Consider the following 17994-nt stretch of genomic DNA (forward strand, 5'->3'; position numbering starts at 1 on the left):
GTTCTTTTCTTCACAGTAATTCTGAACCTAAATACTTCCCTAATATCTCTTTCACAAATTTTCTCAAATATCACGATGGTTGCATGTAATGGGAGGTTGAATAAACTAGGTCTTCTAAGGACATCAACAGAATTTTCAACAATATCTTGTTGACCCAGCATAACTCCTTAATTAAGTTTCCTAATGTATAAATTCAGGTCTAACAGGGTGCGTACCAAGTTACCTCTACAAGTTGATATAAAAGTTGTGCCCTTTTCAAATAAATCAGTATGTTCAGTGTCTTTACAAACAAAACTCAAACTGTAAATGGTAAAATCACCTTTACTGTTTCTAACCATATCTAAGCAATCTTACCTTGGTATGTGATTTACTGTGGAGTTGACTGGTAAGAGAAGTTTTATTTGAATTTATATTGCATTTGTTATCACTGTTTTTAACTGTTTGTAGGTAGGAAGGGATAGCTTGTTAACAAGATTTACTTTGATTTGTATTTTGTTGTTTTACCTTTAATTTCACTGTTGGTTGGTAGAAAAGGAGAGGTTTTAGACAGGCAAGCTGTAGCCACCCCAAGGGGCCTAGACAGCTGTAAATTCACAGAGACTGCAGAGAGGAAAATCCTGAGCATATCGAAATGATTCTACCTTGGTTTGTGATTAATTGATCTTTACTTTTAAAAAGAAGTGTGATTGCAAGCAATAACGAGCAGAAGCTACTGCGCGCCTTCGCATGTGACATAAAGGAATTACAACTTTTGTCTGGCTTGCAGAACTTGTATGGTCATAACAACTTTACTGTATTTAATGTATTATTTAGTTGTATATTGCTGGTGTGATTTTTTGTCATTGAGGTTGATTTAAGTTCTCTTTGAATTCTGCGGTTACTGTTTTTGATTATTCTTTTCTTTTACAATATTGTATTCGTTTGAAGTGAATATGGAGTCCATAAATGAGTATGCAATTAACAATTTGCTAATGCACAAATATCTTGTACAGTGTAATAAATGCTATGCATATGTAAGGGTAACAGCTGATAACACTGGTGATCTGTGCTCCTTATGTCAAAAGTTGGATGATTTGCTTACCATTATTAGAAGTAACTCTAGACTTAATGATGATGATTGCACTTGTGCAATTGGCATGGCTTGGAGAACTGTTGTATCATATACTAATGACTGGACTGATGAGATAAATAAGGTTAGGCATAGAACAAATAGAACACACTTAGGAAATGATGCATCTATTGTCTGCAAAGATCATTCAACCCCTGTGAAACAAGACGATGCCCCAGATAACTTTGGAATTCTGGATGCAAGTATTCAGCAATCTGAGGATCCAGTTTGTTTAGTAGGAAACAAAAAAGAAACAAAGAAAGGAAGAAGTTCAAAACAAATAATAGGGAAGAAAAAGAAACTAATTAATGACTGTAAAGGAAAGAGAATACATAGTAAAAAGGATTCTGCTTTGTTATGTAATGCACAGGTTACAGAGAATGATGATATTTTTCTATCAGAAAATCTTCAGTCTACAGAACCCCGGGTATCACTTCTGTGTCACTGTTAGACAGAGGCACAGTATACTAACCTCGAAAAAGGGCATAGCAAAATAAATTTAAAATGGGTGGCGAAAGCCAAACACATTCTGGCTAGGCTTATAAATGCCCTAGGGCAGATAGCCTAGTATGAACCTATGAACCTATAAGAAAAAGGCATCATTCTCCAACAGAGAAGGTAGTTAAAAAAGGTAAGGGGCAGGTGAAAAGGAAAAATCAAAATTGAACATGGAAGGATTGAAGAACATTACTGTAAGAAAAAAGAAGAGAAAGACAGATGTTGACGACATGGCTCAAGTTGTGGATTTACAGTACCAGATAGATGAGAATCTAATACACAATGAAAACAGTGGGATTAATAAGACTAATTGTGATGAAGATCTATCCTTTGTAACAATTGATAGAGCAGATATTACTGCATTAGAAGCTGAAGAGTCTTTAGAGCTGGGGAGCAAAGATATTCTTGTAATTGGAAATGAATTTATTAAAGTAACTGATACTTAACATTTGCAGAGAAGATAATGAACATTGAATAGTGTTATGCTTGCCAGGAGCAAAAATAGAAGATGTGAGACAAACCTTGGAATGCCTGAATGTAAGGAAGTATGGATCCGTTTTTATTTGTGTTGATACAAATGATGTCATCCACAAGGATTCTCTGACTGTTAGTAGGGAACTGACAGCCCTCCTAGATAGTATAGCTTGTACTAGTGTTAGGACATATTTTTCACAAATCACCTATAGAAAAGATAGTCAGGTCACTGTGAATGAAAATATTTTTCGGGTAAATACCTACATGGAAAAAATGTCCTCTTTTAAAAAATAGAAATGTGTAGAGCATCCAAGCCTAGTTTTGGGTACACGTGTTCAGACAGGATTTTATTTTATTTATTTATTTATTTATTTGCAGTTGGTTTACCAGGATAGTCCATTGGGCCATTTGAACCCATTTTCAATGGAGTCCTGGGGAGAAAAGCTCCAATAGCACTCTAGGTTACAATAGTTTAAAGATTATATTTATACAAGGGTTGCAGTTTTGAACAAGACATTTACAATTAATACAGCAAACATTGCAACTAATACACACTAGTGATGAGGTTGGAGTTAAAACTGTCTGGCAATGTCAGCTGAGAGGCATTTCTTCTTAGGAACATACATTTCATATTTACAGTCTGATTCATTGTTTACAAATCGCATATAAGTAGCAACAGTCTGATGCATTATTTACAACTAACATATAAGTACTGGAATAAAAGTATATGGAGAGATGAATAGAAGGAGAAAGTTTTAGATGAGAATAAGATTGAAAGAGAAGAGAGAAAGAGAGAGAGAAGGAATCTAAGCATTGAATGAAGTGAAAAAGGAGTTTGTTTTCCATAGAATGAAGGGAACAGGAGTTTGATATAATTTATTATGTGGGGAGAGAGCAGGAGCATTCCCATTAGGATATTAGGTGTGAGTGAAGAGATTTTTTAAAAGAGTAATGGTTAGAAGTGGTACGAATGGAAGGTGGCAGGGAGTTCCAGAGACGTGCTAAACCATAAGATAGAAGATTTTTGCCTGGTGGACGGGATGGCATGCATTTGTCAAGATCAGGGAAGAGAATTTTTGCAGCACATAATTTGCAATATTTGACAAACACTAAGCAGGATTTTTGCCAGGTCAAAAAATTAACAGTTCACATATAGCAACATCTGATGCATCTCTGACAGTTGGTAATGCTAGGAGCATTAATAATATTTTTTATTGGAAAATTTGCTATATTCCCACAAGACTGATGTTGTTATTGTTTGTGAAACATGGTTAAAGAACAATGACTGGAAACCAGTTCTGTCAGGGTATAAATGTTTTTACTGTAACAGAAATTCTAACAAAAAATCAGGTGGAGGTATTATGATAGAGATTAAAGATAATTCTGAGAACTGTGATTACTACATGTTCAGTGATAACACCTATACCATAGACTGTGTAACTGTGACAATAAAGACAACCCTGGAACAAATAACAATTGTTGGAGTGTATAGACCATCAAAGTCAAGTGCAGATGACCTAGAAGAATTCATACATTCCTTGCATAAAACACAGAAGGGAAGAATAATATTAGCTGGGGTCTTAAATTTACCAGAAACAGACTGGAATAATATTGATTCAACAATGCTAGTAAGGAAATTATTCACAGTGTATATCCAGGAATAACAATTGGTAGAAAATTGTAAAAACCTACCAGGGGATGGAACATACTAGACATTGTTTGTATTCCTAAAAAAAATCCTGTTACTTCAAGTCAAGTTTTACCACCATTGATGTGCAGTGATCATGAGGTTATAAAGGTTAATTTGTTGCTAGATAATTCTGCCAAACTGAAATCTAAACCAATGCACAGAAGGTTAACTACAGATCATATGGAAGCAAAACAGTCACTGTGTAATATTAATTGGAGTGAGGTGTTCAGTGGAAAAACTGCAGATGGAATGTGGAAAGTTTTGAAAGAGAAATTGTTTGAGTGCAAAAAAATCAAAAAATGTTTAACATCAGGATCTAGGCATGTAACATCAGGGGGGTATATTTCCATAACAAGAAGATACTTATAAAGGTGAGAGACAAAAAATATAAGAAATGGAAGAGAGGTTGAACTACAACTTTGAAATTTGAAATAAATAAGCTGGGCAAACAGATTAAGCATAGTGTGAGACAAGATTAAGAAAAATTTGAAGAAAATGTATATAAAGATATTGAGTATAATAGGAAACATTTTTATAGATACATAACATGTAGAAGGAGTAAATACATAGAAAGTGATAAACTGTGTGCAGATTCTAAAATGTATTCTCAGACACAACAGATTATATATTTACAAAATCTTACGTAAAACAGTTTGGCTCCACAAAAGGGGTGATAAGTTGGCCTAGTGAGATCCAGGTAACCCCAGACACTGGAATCAAATTAGATTATATTGAAAAAGAACTGCACAAACTGAATCCAACCAAAGCACAGGGAGGAGACAGAATTAGTAACAATGATCTAAGGACACTTCAGCAAGAACTTACAGTACCATTATATCTATTATTCACTAGGTCATATAAATATGAAGAGATTCCTCAAGATTGGAGACATGCACTTATTAAACCTGTCTTCAAGGGAAAGGGGAGTAGGACAAACCTACAGTCATATAGACAATTAAGTCTACTTTCATGTTGTGGAAAAATAACGGAGAAGGTAATATCAAATAAGTTATTGTCAGAATTGGATAGGTTGGGACTTGAAACCATATATCAGCATGCATATGTTGAAAACAGATCTATTACCACCTGTAACATGATATTCTATAACAATATAATAACAGCTATGTGTGAAAAATTGTGTTGTGATATAATTTATGTAGATTTAACTTCAGCATTTGACAGGGTCATACACAAAACACTGATCAAGAAATTAGTACAACTAGGTATTGATGTACTCTTGATAAGATGGATAGCTGCATGGCTTACAAATAGGACATGGCAAGTATCACACACCAACTGGTCAGGTAAAATCCTTGGTTACAGTGAGAATGTCCCATGGGTCTCTGTCCTAGACCCTTACTTGTTTAGACTGTATCTTTCAGACCTAACTTTTTCATCTGAGATGTTCTACTGTCTATAAGCAGATGACCTGAAATTGGGAAAACTGATTACATCTGTTACAGATAAGGCATGTCTGCAAAATAGTTTGACTAAATTGACCATTTGTGCACAGGAGAATAATATGCTAATAAATACATCAAAAACTAAGCATATGAGATTTGGCTGACATAAATTAAAAGGCGAATATTTAATACAGCACACAGTGATTGAAACTGTAGTCTCGGTTAAGGACCTGGGTATATGGGTAGATTCAGCTATGAGTTTTTCTAATCATATCAACCAATTAGTTAATGATAGTTATAGAACTATATGTTGTATAAAAAGATTTATAAAGTCTAGGAAATCAAAAATGATGAAGTCATTGTTTGTTAGTTACATTACACTCAAACTTGAATATGGAATAACGATACCGAATCCCTATAAGAAAGCAAGCATGAATAAACTGGAAAGAGTGCAGCAGAAATATACCAAGGGTATCCATGGATGTGAAAATTTAAGTTATTATGAAACACTAAGATATCTGAACTTGTACAGGGTCGCTTACAGATATTTAAGAGGAGATCTTATTCAGGTATATAGGGCATTTAGGGACAACTACCTCTGGAATGCTTGGGGTTATCGAAAAGTACTAGAGAATCATCAGATAACCTATGTAGAAGATATTATAGGAATGAGAACAGCACTATTTGGTTCTCTGACAGAGCAGCTGATGCTTGGAATAGTCTACCAAATTACATTAAAGCAAGTACTAGTTTACATATTTGTAAAAACACCCTGGACACATTATGGGAACAAGTGTTTTGGTATATTAGCAAGCTAGAAGGGCATTAATGTCCATGCTTGAAACATCTGTACATATGTATGTATGTATGTATATATATAACCATTATTGATTGTTCCTGGGACCATAGTCGGTTCCCCTCCCTCTTCTTCCTCCCCTCTTCATCTGCTGCGTTTTCATACCCCAAGCAGCCTCCCTCCCATGTTGTCGGGGGTGGGGATCTACACTCACTCCTGCCCTCTGCTTGAGTAACCTCTCTGACCTGCGGAGTGGGGGAAATTCTAAAGGGACATCTGTAGTGTAGTGTTCATATCTACTAGTGCGGATTCATCATCAATTAAATCCTGTCAATAAATCCCCTTGTTAACATTAATAGGTGTTTTTCAGTAAGCCTTCTTGTTATCATAATCACTTTTCTCTCATATTAGTTTATTTTTCTTTCTACTTTTAACTTCCTCAACAGTTTTCTCCACTTTTAAAAATACATTGTTATAATCTCTTGAATACTGTTCAAATGATAAATCATTACAAATGCTTTTTAATGATTTCAGACTATAAAACATCCATCATGGATTGATTGTGTTGTAACAGTACTTCCATTAAGTCACAACCATGGTGATCAAAAAATGTTAACAATTCATCATGCAAATTTGAGCCCTCCACAAGGCTAGTAGGAAATTTCCAAGTCTTCAAACCTTTGGGAAGACTGCCGTTTGATGTAATTCTGGAAATAACAGTTCCCCATAATGTAAATATATATATAGTTTTAACATTGAAGACGTTTCTCTTCATCACTCTTCAATTTCTTCATCGAAGTATGTGAGGCATTACACTGGTCCCATAATGTTTACAATAAACAGTAATAATTTTGTTGCAGCTACAGGGAAGTCAAAGGTTATTTCATTAAACATATATTGAACAACCTTTCTAGGACATTACTTCCTCATACCACATACTGGAAATCCCTCACCAAGCTTTCTAAAGTGTAATAGGCAAGCTGCAAAGTAGTCAAATGGGATTTATACCTTCAAGTCAATGAATTCATCTCATTTAATTGCAGTTTGTCTGATGATAATATGAGGTATAAATATAAATCAGATTTACAACCATTTGTTTTATATATTCTACACATCTTGAGCTAGAATGGGGTATCAGTGGTACTTAAATTGCATCAAAAGTATGTTTTTTAGAAAGGCATGCTGTCTATGTTCCTGGCAGGTCAAGAAATCAGTGAAATTTAAATTTGCTCATACCATCCATCTAATAATATTAAATTGCTCTAAACCATTTGTGTAAGCAAAACATATAGCACACATTTAAACCATCAAAGTTGTCTTTGGCTTCCATCAAAGTTTGAACTTAGACACTCAGATTCACTGATTATCTGGTTAATAAAGGAAAAGCATTCAAAAATGATTTTACATAAAAGTTGTAGGTCAATGTAAACCTTATAACATTTCCAATGCATAACCAAATGAAATGAAGCAAATATATCACTCTGTCATAATCCCCTTGAGAAAAAGTATCTCTGTTTTATTCCTACCTTACTTATTCTACGCTGTCATTAATCTAACCAACAGAAAATGACTCAAACAATCCTGTTACAACATCATATTGTTACTGTACCATGCAGCATCTATAAAATTGCCAGTGAGACTGTCTTGCAGAGTCTCCTAGCGCATCTTGAATTTGAGAACTGTTCCCTAGTTGCAACATATGGAACTTTACTATGGCTCTATGTCTGGCATCTTAATTTTCAGTATCGCTACACACTAACAAAAATCCTGACTTAGCATGGTCGTAGTACTAAGTACATCTCAGAACTAAATCACCTATTTTCTTCCTCTCCCCCTTTCCTTCTCCCTCTCCCTTCTCCCTCTCCCTTTCTCTCCACCCCCCCCCCCCATTAATTTTGCATTTTATTTATTAGACTTCGGCATTATAGTGACTAAATAAATCATACTGTTCTAGGGAAATTCAAAGAGCAGGGCTCCAGTGCATACAAAAATTTTTAGAAATAAAATATGTAAAAATTTATTCTAATATAAAAAACATGTAACACAATGCCATATACGATGCATTGAACGAACATGGACAATAACATCATTCAGCCTAATTTATCTAACAAACGAAGAGATAATTCACAATCAGACTTTATTTTACCTAGAAATACTGCATGTGGCACATAGGAGAATGTACTTGAAACACAATAAGATAACAATAAAACAATAGTTCAAATAAATAAATATAATTAAACATGAACCAATGTTTGGTTCAACGCCTTGAGTAACAGCAGATAAACTCAGGTAACAGTTGATAATGTACAGTTATAAATACTCATCGGTTCTAAAAATTAGATTAGAAAGGTAACAATTGATCTACTGAAAACAGCCAAAGATGGAGACCCCGGAAGCCATTATTGTATCTAAAGCTCAGTTCACGGTAACACACATACTGCATTTCTCTGGGTCCAATCCCTTGCTCTTTCATCTCACTTTGCTACCACAAAACCAGTTACAACTACAGGACTTGTATTAGCCAGTATGTCAGCTATAATTACTGCAGTACATTCATAGAAGCCATGGTGATTTCTGTGAAGCCACATTTGCAATGTTTCCTTGACTTAATCTGAGAAATCTACAATAATCATTAGGCTGTAATAACACAAAATCCATGTTAGTTTTGATCAAACATCAAAAGTAGACCCAAGGCCAAAGACCAGGTAATGCGTCCTAGAAGAACTAGTATCTGTTTAAAGGAAACAATTATCTGCAATAAAACAATCCAGTTAAATAGTTCCAGTGATGAACTAGTTCTTACAGGTTAAGGCAAAGAATTCCAGGCAGCTGACAACCAGCTGACTCTTTTAGTAGATTTGCAATGTGGAATATGCAGTAAAAAGCTGGTATTTCTAGTACCTTCTCCCAACTTAAGGAAAGAAAGTCAAATGAAATCAATCATATAGCTGTTTTTTACTGCTTTGTCATCCAAAATGAGGACATTCGTGATCATTCAGTAATGTAAAATTGTATTGTGAAGTAGACAGATGGCAATACAGTGTACCAGGTCAGGGCTACCAAGTGAGAACAAATCAGGACTTCCCATCTGCCATTTTCATAAAGCATCACACTCCTCTTTTTAAGCAGGACATCATTAACTACATTACACACACACACACACACACACACACACGCACACGCACGCACAAACACACACACACACAGGCTTTTAATTACCTAAATTCTCTACTCGCTCAGCTTTTGAAAATGATCTTGACTCTGCTGGCCTATACTATATGAGAACCGATCATATCCACCATTAAAATATTTGTGAAAAAATGAATGCAGTCATATTTTACACAAAGATATCTAAACTAGAAATGCTTACTTTCTTAGCTTCCAGGCAGCAATGCAGAGAATAACCATCCACATGTAAATATTGTAGTTACTAAAATCTTATCTACTACTTTTGTAAAATAAGTAAGCACTAAAATTGAATTAAAATCTGCAGTGAAAATTAAAAATATTTCAATTTTTAAATAAACTAAAACCAGAAAGAGGTTAAAAATACAGCAAGCAATAAATAATATCTGCAAATGCCTACATATAAATATTTAACTACCATGACCCTATGACTTGAATGTTTTTCCCCATGGCTATATCTTTAAAGTTGTCATTAGTATTATGTAGAAAAATACAAACTCCAGGCCTTACACCAGTTCTATTTAATCAAAAAATGATCAGATGGGGTGTATCATAATTTCTGAAAAGTCAAACTATCTTAATTCCACTCAGTCAGTATTTTAATTAAAAAGTGAGCATCATGTTTAGCTTAAAAACTAGCACTTGTTCAGAAACCTGATCCAGTACATGAGACAGATTATTCTGGGGAAAAAACTGAACATTCATTAAGAGTTTCATTGTCTTTTCAGATAGTGAGGAGGGGGTTAAATTTTTCTGCAGTGATACAGTAACCATGGTATGATTCTAAGTCCTTAGTAATCATATGTTTCTGAGCAGCTGAATATGTTTTTGTAAGAGGTACATGTATGGGAACACCCATGTAGTTTGCATACACGTTTCCCTAGTACTACATAGGACCACTCAGCTTAACAAAATTTGCATAACCCTTAACATATATGCAGCAGAACTGGTCTTGATATATATGAAACTCTTTCTTCATCATTTGTCCTTCTGGTACAACAGCATAACAGTGGAAACCCTTAATTGATTCTAATGGGCGAAAGTCAAGGGTTTGTGGAGGTGAACTGTCATCCCTTTGCATGAAACTGATGTAAGAAAGGGCTGTGTTCTTAAGCAACTTAAGTATAAAAAGAATGGGACACATGAGCAATACCTTAATGAAAAATGCTGTAGCACTTGCAAGACTGAAATTCAAGAAAGTGTACATACCATATGGGGATTAATAATCGCATGTAATACCAACTTATATTGTTATTATTATCATTGTTTCTACAGATAAAATGTGGAAAGAAGTGCATAATTTTTTGCAGTTCCACTGTTGGTTAACATTTGCTCTGGTTGGATTTCATTCCCCTTAAAGCAAAGCCTGATTAAAATATATTACCTGATCATACCAAATCATCACACACACTACTGGCTTTTTTTTTTTTTTTTTTGCCCTGTAATAAAAGTTATGTAGCATAGTTTGTGCACCGGGACTGGGAGAAGAATAAATGCTGTAGGCTGTCCAGAAACACAATCTTTAAGCTGTCATCATGCCACGGTAAAAATTCAAGGTAGCAATGCCAGCTGCAAAGTAATTGTGCTGCCTACTCCACAGAAATGCCAAGTGCACCTCCAAGTAAAACAAGGCTGTCCTTTGTTTAGCTGGGGGTGGGACAACAATGTGATAGGCATTAACCCAGTAGAATAGATGTGTACATTTTACTTTCCCGGATGACCTTGACTTAGTGAGAAGCCCCGCTGAAGCGACTGAATCAACATTTAGTTAAGAGCCCGGACTCCACAGAAGGGCTTAAGCTTAAGGAAACAAACAAAAAAATCAATGAAAAGGAAAACGTACCAACTCGCAGCTCTTTTCCAAAGACCGTCCTCTCTCCGAGGGCAGAGCAGTTCCAGCGACCGTTTCGGAACTGAAACTGGCATTCATTGATTCCCATCTGCACCCCCTCTCCAATCACTATGATGGCATCAGGTCTGCTCTGACAAATCGCCCGTTGCCTTGGAGCCAGCCCCGGGATCTTGTTACATATAATACTGGCCCCCAAGGCCACCACCGAGGAAAAACCCCTGTAAAGGACACACACAGCACATTTAGAAAAAAAACTAAAATTCCTCACCATAAAATATTTCAAAATGATACTGAACATGGTTATATCATGCAATTAACTCTTGGGGTGCATCAGGTACTTGGGGTGAGAAAAAAAAATAGTTTAACCATGAAGCACAACACACTGATTACTGAAATGCAAGTAAGGGTATAACTGCTGTCAGCCAGCCCCCCCCCCCCCCCCCCATCATGTATACATTTACTCTGTGAATTAATGTGAACCATTATACTGTTAGTCTAAGTGTACATTAAGCAGGGTAGCATGGTGTTTACCCCGTTATGCGTAATTCTTGGTCAAATGGAATAATGACGCGCAGAGGAAATGTGGTGTGAATTTCAGGGACATCCCAGCCTCGCCTTTTTCCCTATCACTTTTTTATATAATTAAAGCAAGATAGAGCATACAGACGTTGCCAGAAAGTGACAAAACTTCCTGAATCATACATTTTATACAGCAACATTTCTGAAAAAAATGTCATTAAAGAAAGGTCTGAAAGCAAGCAATAATATGCATTTTGTAGACAAGTTTCAAGGCAGAATTTCAAACAGAAAGAAAATACGCATTATGGGCATTATATGGCAGTGTGGAATGATACAGTAACAATGATTTTCTTCTGTTTGAGTGACCAGCCTCAATCGTTATTATGTATTCCCTTCCCTACCGCTCAACAAACCCTGTACCATTCATGATTCCAATGCATGGTGTACAGGATAACCCTGATGATTTTAAATTAGGTTCGTCCACCCATAAAACAGTGATCTTCAGGAGTTGCAATCCTCTAGAGCATGGAGTCAGCTGGATGGGTACAGTTTCACACGATTTACTTGACAGGTCTGTCACATATGCCCCCAACTTTGCATAAAGGCATAACTTCTGCATCTGGTATCCTGCGGGCAATATCATCCGGTTTGCCAGAGGTCTCCCTGCCTTCCACAAGTAAACCAGCCGTTAGTTTAGAATATTAGTTAATCTTTTCAAGTTGTGCAGGTACGCTTAGCATTTTTTTTCCTTTCTTTTTATTTTCAAGCATTCATATTCTCCCAGCAGTTTCTGTGAACTGTGCAGTGACAGGTCTGAACATGAGGAGATTAAAGCTTAGATACAAAGCCTAGATACACAGACAGGACTTAGGCTCACTCACCCGATTTTAAGATATACGATCCCTAGGCAAAGAAAGATATGCAGACTCCAGCGTCTGGTTGTTCTGTTCATGATCCCTTTAGCCAGTATGCTTAGGGTGCACAGGCTGAGCTTTGTAAGGGTCAGAGTAGCCTCAGCCAAATGAACCGTCCTAGGCTGGAGGGACCTGAGGAGAAGCAGGAAGAAATGCACGTTTCCTTAAAGGATCAGGGTTCAGGCACAGGTTCGGGGTGTCAGTAGTAAATCCCAGTGGAAAATCCCAGAGAGAGCAAAATCATGCACCTATTCTCAACGTCCTTTAGTTATCCAAGTGTGCCTGGATCAGCCTTGTGAATTTGTATGCGTGTCACACGAAGCAACTTTAGGGATGTGAATGTAAAGGCAGAGCTCCAGCGATCTGAGGCACGTAGCAGGAGCTTCCCTCAGGTTCGAGTTATCTTTTTTGGGGCGTGTTCTTAACAAAAACTCCACTGTGAAAAAAGGAAGAAAAACACAACCCACCTCTGAAGACCGATTCACCTGTTTATGCGAGAAATGGAAAGCTCTAGAGTGACAACCATGGAAATGCGACTAAACTAGCCTTCAGCTAAAAACTAAGCTAATATATTAGAGAAAGATTTTCTGAAAACTGTGCATAATTATTGAAAAATGTTTTCAGGGCTCACCGCATCACTGAGAAAAGAAATTATTGAAAACTACGGAATAAGATCCCAAGAGTATCTATTTCCCCCTTATTGTGAGATGCCTCTTTTGTTTCCTTTCTTCTTTGCTTCTTTCTATTTCGGTTTTTAGCCTGCAGTCGGAACTAATGTGCATTGTTCTTCCTTTGCGCTTGTCTTTTATTGCAATTTATTTGTGCAGACCATTGTGATCATTGTTACTTTTCCACCCTATCAGTAGTGGGTAAGCAATGGTTTAACTGAAAAAAGTTTCTGGTTATGCAACAATGGTTTCCTTTCTTTCTTGGTCAGCATGTTTGCCTGGATGCCATGGAACCAGCTTTTTATCTTTTTTAGAACCACCCGGCTGCCCCTCCCTCGTTTAGCTGCTTTGTCGCTTGCCTAATTTCCATTTTGCACATACTTGCCTCCGTGATATAGAAGACAAGATTAAAGATTTACCACTATAATAATTCTGTCACCAGCATCACTCGACCAACTGAATGACAAAATGAAGAGCACTTTGTTCAGCGCTACTGAATTAACTGCACTCCTCCTGGACAATCCAGATCTTCTCCAATTTCATTTAAAAAAGACGCTAGGAAATGATGCCGTTCAACACGTGCGTGTGTTTTCCACAACTTGTGAATGTATGTAGTTATAGCCATTGTAAGACCCGTGCATCTTCGAACTCAGGAAAATAGTACTTTATTGATGTGATAATAAAGGATACCTTGCCTGTACATTTGATTTTCAAGATCTGTCAGGAGCCAACTCCAGAAGATGTTAGAACCTTGAATTTTTTTTGTCTACTGGATGTTTTTCATGAATGTGAATTGCAATATAATTAGAGTTATCTTACCTCAAGGAGATATTCTCACACAGGCACACGCATGCATGCATACAAGTGTGTGTGTGTGTGTGTGTGTGTGTGTGTAAAACAGGCACACGCGCCCGCATACACACATACACACGCGCGCGCGCACACACACACACACACACACACACACACACTACCTCTCAATTGTGCAGATTTTCGCAGAATGTCCATCTTTTCAACGCATATTTTGGGTCTGTTCTTCATAAAATGTATGATTTTTCTGGATTTTTGTGGCATATCAGTGAGAAATTAATTCACTAAATAATGACAAATATTTGAGTTTCAGACTTCAAATCCGTCAGAAAAAGGAATGGTAACACACGATATTTTATTCTAACAACTTTCTAAGTTTATAACAGCAATATTTAAAAATTGTCCCCATTCTGGGGACTTTGTCCAGATTTTTTGTGCTAAGAGGTTTAGACCTATGACACACACATCATAATATACAGACTTTTAGCAGATTATCCAGTCGCTGGAGAGAAAAAAAAACAGGTAAAACACAGGGGTGTATGAAAAATAGCCGATTTATTTTAAAAATGCAGTTCCGGTCGATTTTGTAAAATGCTTTTTTATATTGCTTGAAATTATATTTTGCTTGTTTTCATTTTTAATAAAACACGCCCCGTAGTTAATAACGCCTCCGTATTCACTTGTGTGCCGGTTTAAATCCTCACTGTGATCTGTTTAAGAAAGTAAATGACAGAAAAGTACATCCAGCCCTTACATTAGGCTTACCACCTGTCCCACTTTGCGAGGGACAGTCCCTCTTTGGGCAGTTGTGTCCTGCAAAAAAATTGAAAAAATCCCAAATGTCCTGAGATTTTAGGACAACAATATTTCCTATATTTTATGTAATAGTTGCATAAAACAGTTATTCTGTATCTGAGACACCTAAATGTTATAAGAATCAGAATAAGCAACTAAAATGCTACAAGAATAAGCTTTTATTTAGGAAAAAAAGTGAAGTTCTGTCATTTGTACTCGCAGTGGGTATGTTTTGCCCTGCAAAATCTGATGTTTGTACCAAAAATGTCCCACTTTGGGCATTTGAAAAGGTGGCAACCCTACCTTACATATAAATTGTAATTGCCACTACATCATAATTTATCATAACCTTTATGTCGGACCCAGTCCCGAGCAATGAACAAGAAAGTACTGTTGCAAACTACTACACAGGTTTACGACAATTTACTATAGATTATTGCCCCAGGTTCTGGAAGAAACTACCCGATGAAGTTTCCACATCATCCAACAAGAATGTCATGGTAGTTGAGCAAGAATTGTGTTTGAATGCCAGAAAAGCTGTATTTTTTCATTTTTAAAATAAATTAATAAAATAAATTTCCTCAACTACATTAATACAATCTACATAATGAGGCCAAGTTTTAGGAAGCACGTTTTAATTAACAGTAGTCTGTGGTTTGAAGGGAGAGTGTTCGTTTTAATCCAAGGACTCTCTGTTGATAGTTTATGACACAGACCACAAAACAGATTAAAGCTTTCACTCGGCCATTTTAGGTAAACCCAGACCCTGCCTTCAAAAATCTGATCTGGAAACTGATTTCCCAAAAGTAGTATCAAAACAACGGGGTCACCACTGCATGCTAGGAGAATAAACCGTTCTTAAGAAAGAAACTCTGTAATCTGGAGTGTTTCTCCCCGGGCCTCCGCTGAAAACAGGCTCTGTGGAACCTAGTCGGACATTCCCGGTCAACAAATGTTAAATAAATAAATAAAAATAAAAAAATAAAAGTAATATAGCTTTTAACTGCCCTGATGTTGCAGGATGTTCTGATTATGCTTCTTATTTTTACATTGTTCCTCCCAAAATGACGAGTAATGCCAGCCAGTAGAGTTTCATGCATTTTACTGTTCAGAAAACAATGTTGATGCAAAATCTGAAGTTATATTAACCTTTCAAGGCAGTTACATTAATATTTAAAATTGTCCCAGATTTTACACGTGTCCCCTATTATTGTTTGGCTTTGTCCCTGATTATTGAGTAAGGAATTTGAAAGGTATGCTCTATAACCTCACCATCTGTACATCAACTTTTTCTGTAACTGCAGCAGTCTGGCCATTTATCTCAGAATGATCTGCTTCCTACACCTAGGGTATAAGGTTTGATTCCTTTCACATTCATTTGTCCACAGTGCTCCCGGGTTGCCCCTGAAAACAGATAGTTTACCAAGTCAACAAACAGATAAAATATAATTTCACCAACTTTGCTGTTCCAGCTTATGCCAATATCCTAGGTCTCCTGTAAACAGCTAATCCATTAAATGTCTTCCCACTCTGATGTCACATTGCATTGTTCAATGTTATTATTGCCAATTATGTGGTAACTTTGTCAGCTTCCATTTTTATCTCTATTGTATTATGATTGTTGTAGGCACCTTTCACTTACTGAATAGAATACTTTGCGCCGTTAGTATCTCATCTCACTGACTTGACTACTCACTTAAAATACCATTTTGTTTTGAATTACATATACATGTAGTGTTTTTAACAACTTTTATATTTATAGACCTCAATATACACTACATAGATTTTCCCCTGGTACCTCATTTCATGACTAAAATATCACTTGATATTTGTGTAGTTAACATTTTTAATACCATATATAAATGCAATATCACCTACCCAAACAGTACTCTCTATATGAATATTTGATTGCATGCTGTATTTTGAGTAATCTGCAGCTCATTATTAACATATTATTAGTTGAGTATATATGCCATATCTTGATACAATGCATACGAGTTTGTTAAAATGTGTTAAAGCTAACTACAGGCTAGTAATGCTGCATTACATTTCAGCTTACAGCAGTGCCACAAAGTAAAACCAGGTTTGCCCAGCACAATGACATACCTGGTGTGGTGAGTCCTGAATGCACAAAACTGATTCTGATTTCAGCACAATAACAGTGAATTATAAAATTTGGTTTTACACCTTAATGTATTCTTTTTTCCAGGGAAGAAGCCTTCTTGCATGCCTATTATGGGTGTGGGACTTGACCCCTACACCCCTCACACACACACACACACACACACACACACACACACACACACCATGCTACTTATCACTATTCCAATTGTGGTCCTCAGCATTTTAATAGAAACCTCCTAAAAATAAAACCACATTATTTTTATGTATTTATTCATTTATTTATTCCATACATTGCTATCAACCTCTTACCTCCACAACTGGTGACAAATCCAGAAATAATTAGGGACATTTTTTTAAAATAGTGGTATTACTAACTTGAAAAGTTCACAGAATAAGAAGATGTGAATTAGCATACATTTTCTTAATTCGAAGTTTATAACTAATAACAATTACAGTTAATTAAGTGTAATCCACCACCTTTTTACTCAAAGTTGCCAGTTTTAAAAGGGATTAAGAGAGTCAGATCAACATTTTGAGCCAGAATCAGGACTGTCCTTGAAAATCAGGGACATCTGAGAGATATTATTTCAGGTCTTCATTTCAGAACTCCTTACGTTTAGCTGTGCAAGCCTGGATGACATACGCCATATTCAAACTGTGGTTACTATACTTCTTTGTGCCACAAGTAAAATCTTTTCTTGTTACAAAGAGACTGCCTAGTAAAATAGTGTAACTGCTAGAGTATGACAAATCACACTCTTTAGCTGTGACCCAGAGGCACAATAAACATGTGCCTCTCTTCCTAAAACTATATCATCTCTTCAGCAGATTGATCAAAGTGTAATTATTCAAGTGAAAAGAAGATACCACCTAAAATTATCAATGATTTCTTATTGCATTACAGTGCTCATTTCAGCAAGTTGGCGATCCTCCCACAATCCTTTAAAGCTCATAAAAATTACATTTAGAGATAAATGATGAATGCAGCAGCAAAGAGAAATATACTTTAATATGGAAACCATTAAAATTAAGCAAATTTTATTAAAAAGCCATCTCACTGTAATTTGGTCAGAAAAACAACCAATCACAACCTGCATTCTGTCAGATAAATTGTTATTCATCAAGAACTGAAGGGAAAGAATAAATAAAAACTACAC

The 17994-nt window shown here is 36.1% G+C and overlaps 1 protein-coding gene across 2 annotated transcripts in view; it reads right to left on the bottom strand.

Annotated features, from left to right (window-relative positions):
• WNT7A (Wnt family member 7A) overlaps positions 1-13329 on the bottom strand; it is a 327951-nt gene extending 314622 nt beyond the window's left edge. Inside the window, exons 1-2 of one of the 2 annotated variants that reach the window (XM_044078113.1) lie at positions 13072-13329; positions 10999-11225 (exon numbers count right to left, since the gene is read on the bottom strand). In XM_044078113.1, the coding sequence (XP_043934048.1) occupies positions 10999-11225; positions 13072-13076 (232 nt within the window). In that variant the 5' untranslated portion in view covers positions 13077-13329. Of the gene's footprint in view, positions 1-10998; positions 11226-12407; positions 13020-13071 lie in introns of those variants that run through there. The other variant, XM_044078112.1, reaches the window with a different exon arrangement.
• Positions 13330-17994: the final 4665 nt, after the last annotated feature.

Source organism: Protopterus annectens, chromosome 7.part0, assembly GCF_019279795.1.
Source record: "Protopterus annectens isolate FY-2018-M chromosome 7.part0, PAN1.0, whole genome shotgun sequence".
NCBI lineage: Eukaryota > Metazoa > Chordata > Ceratodontiformes > Protopteridae > Protopterus > Protopterus annectens.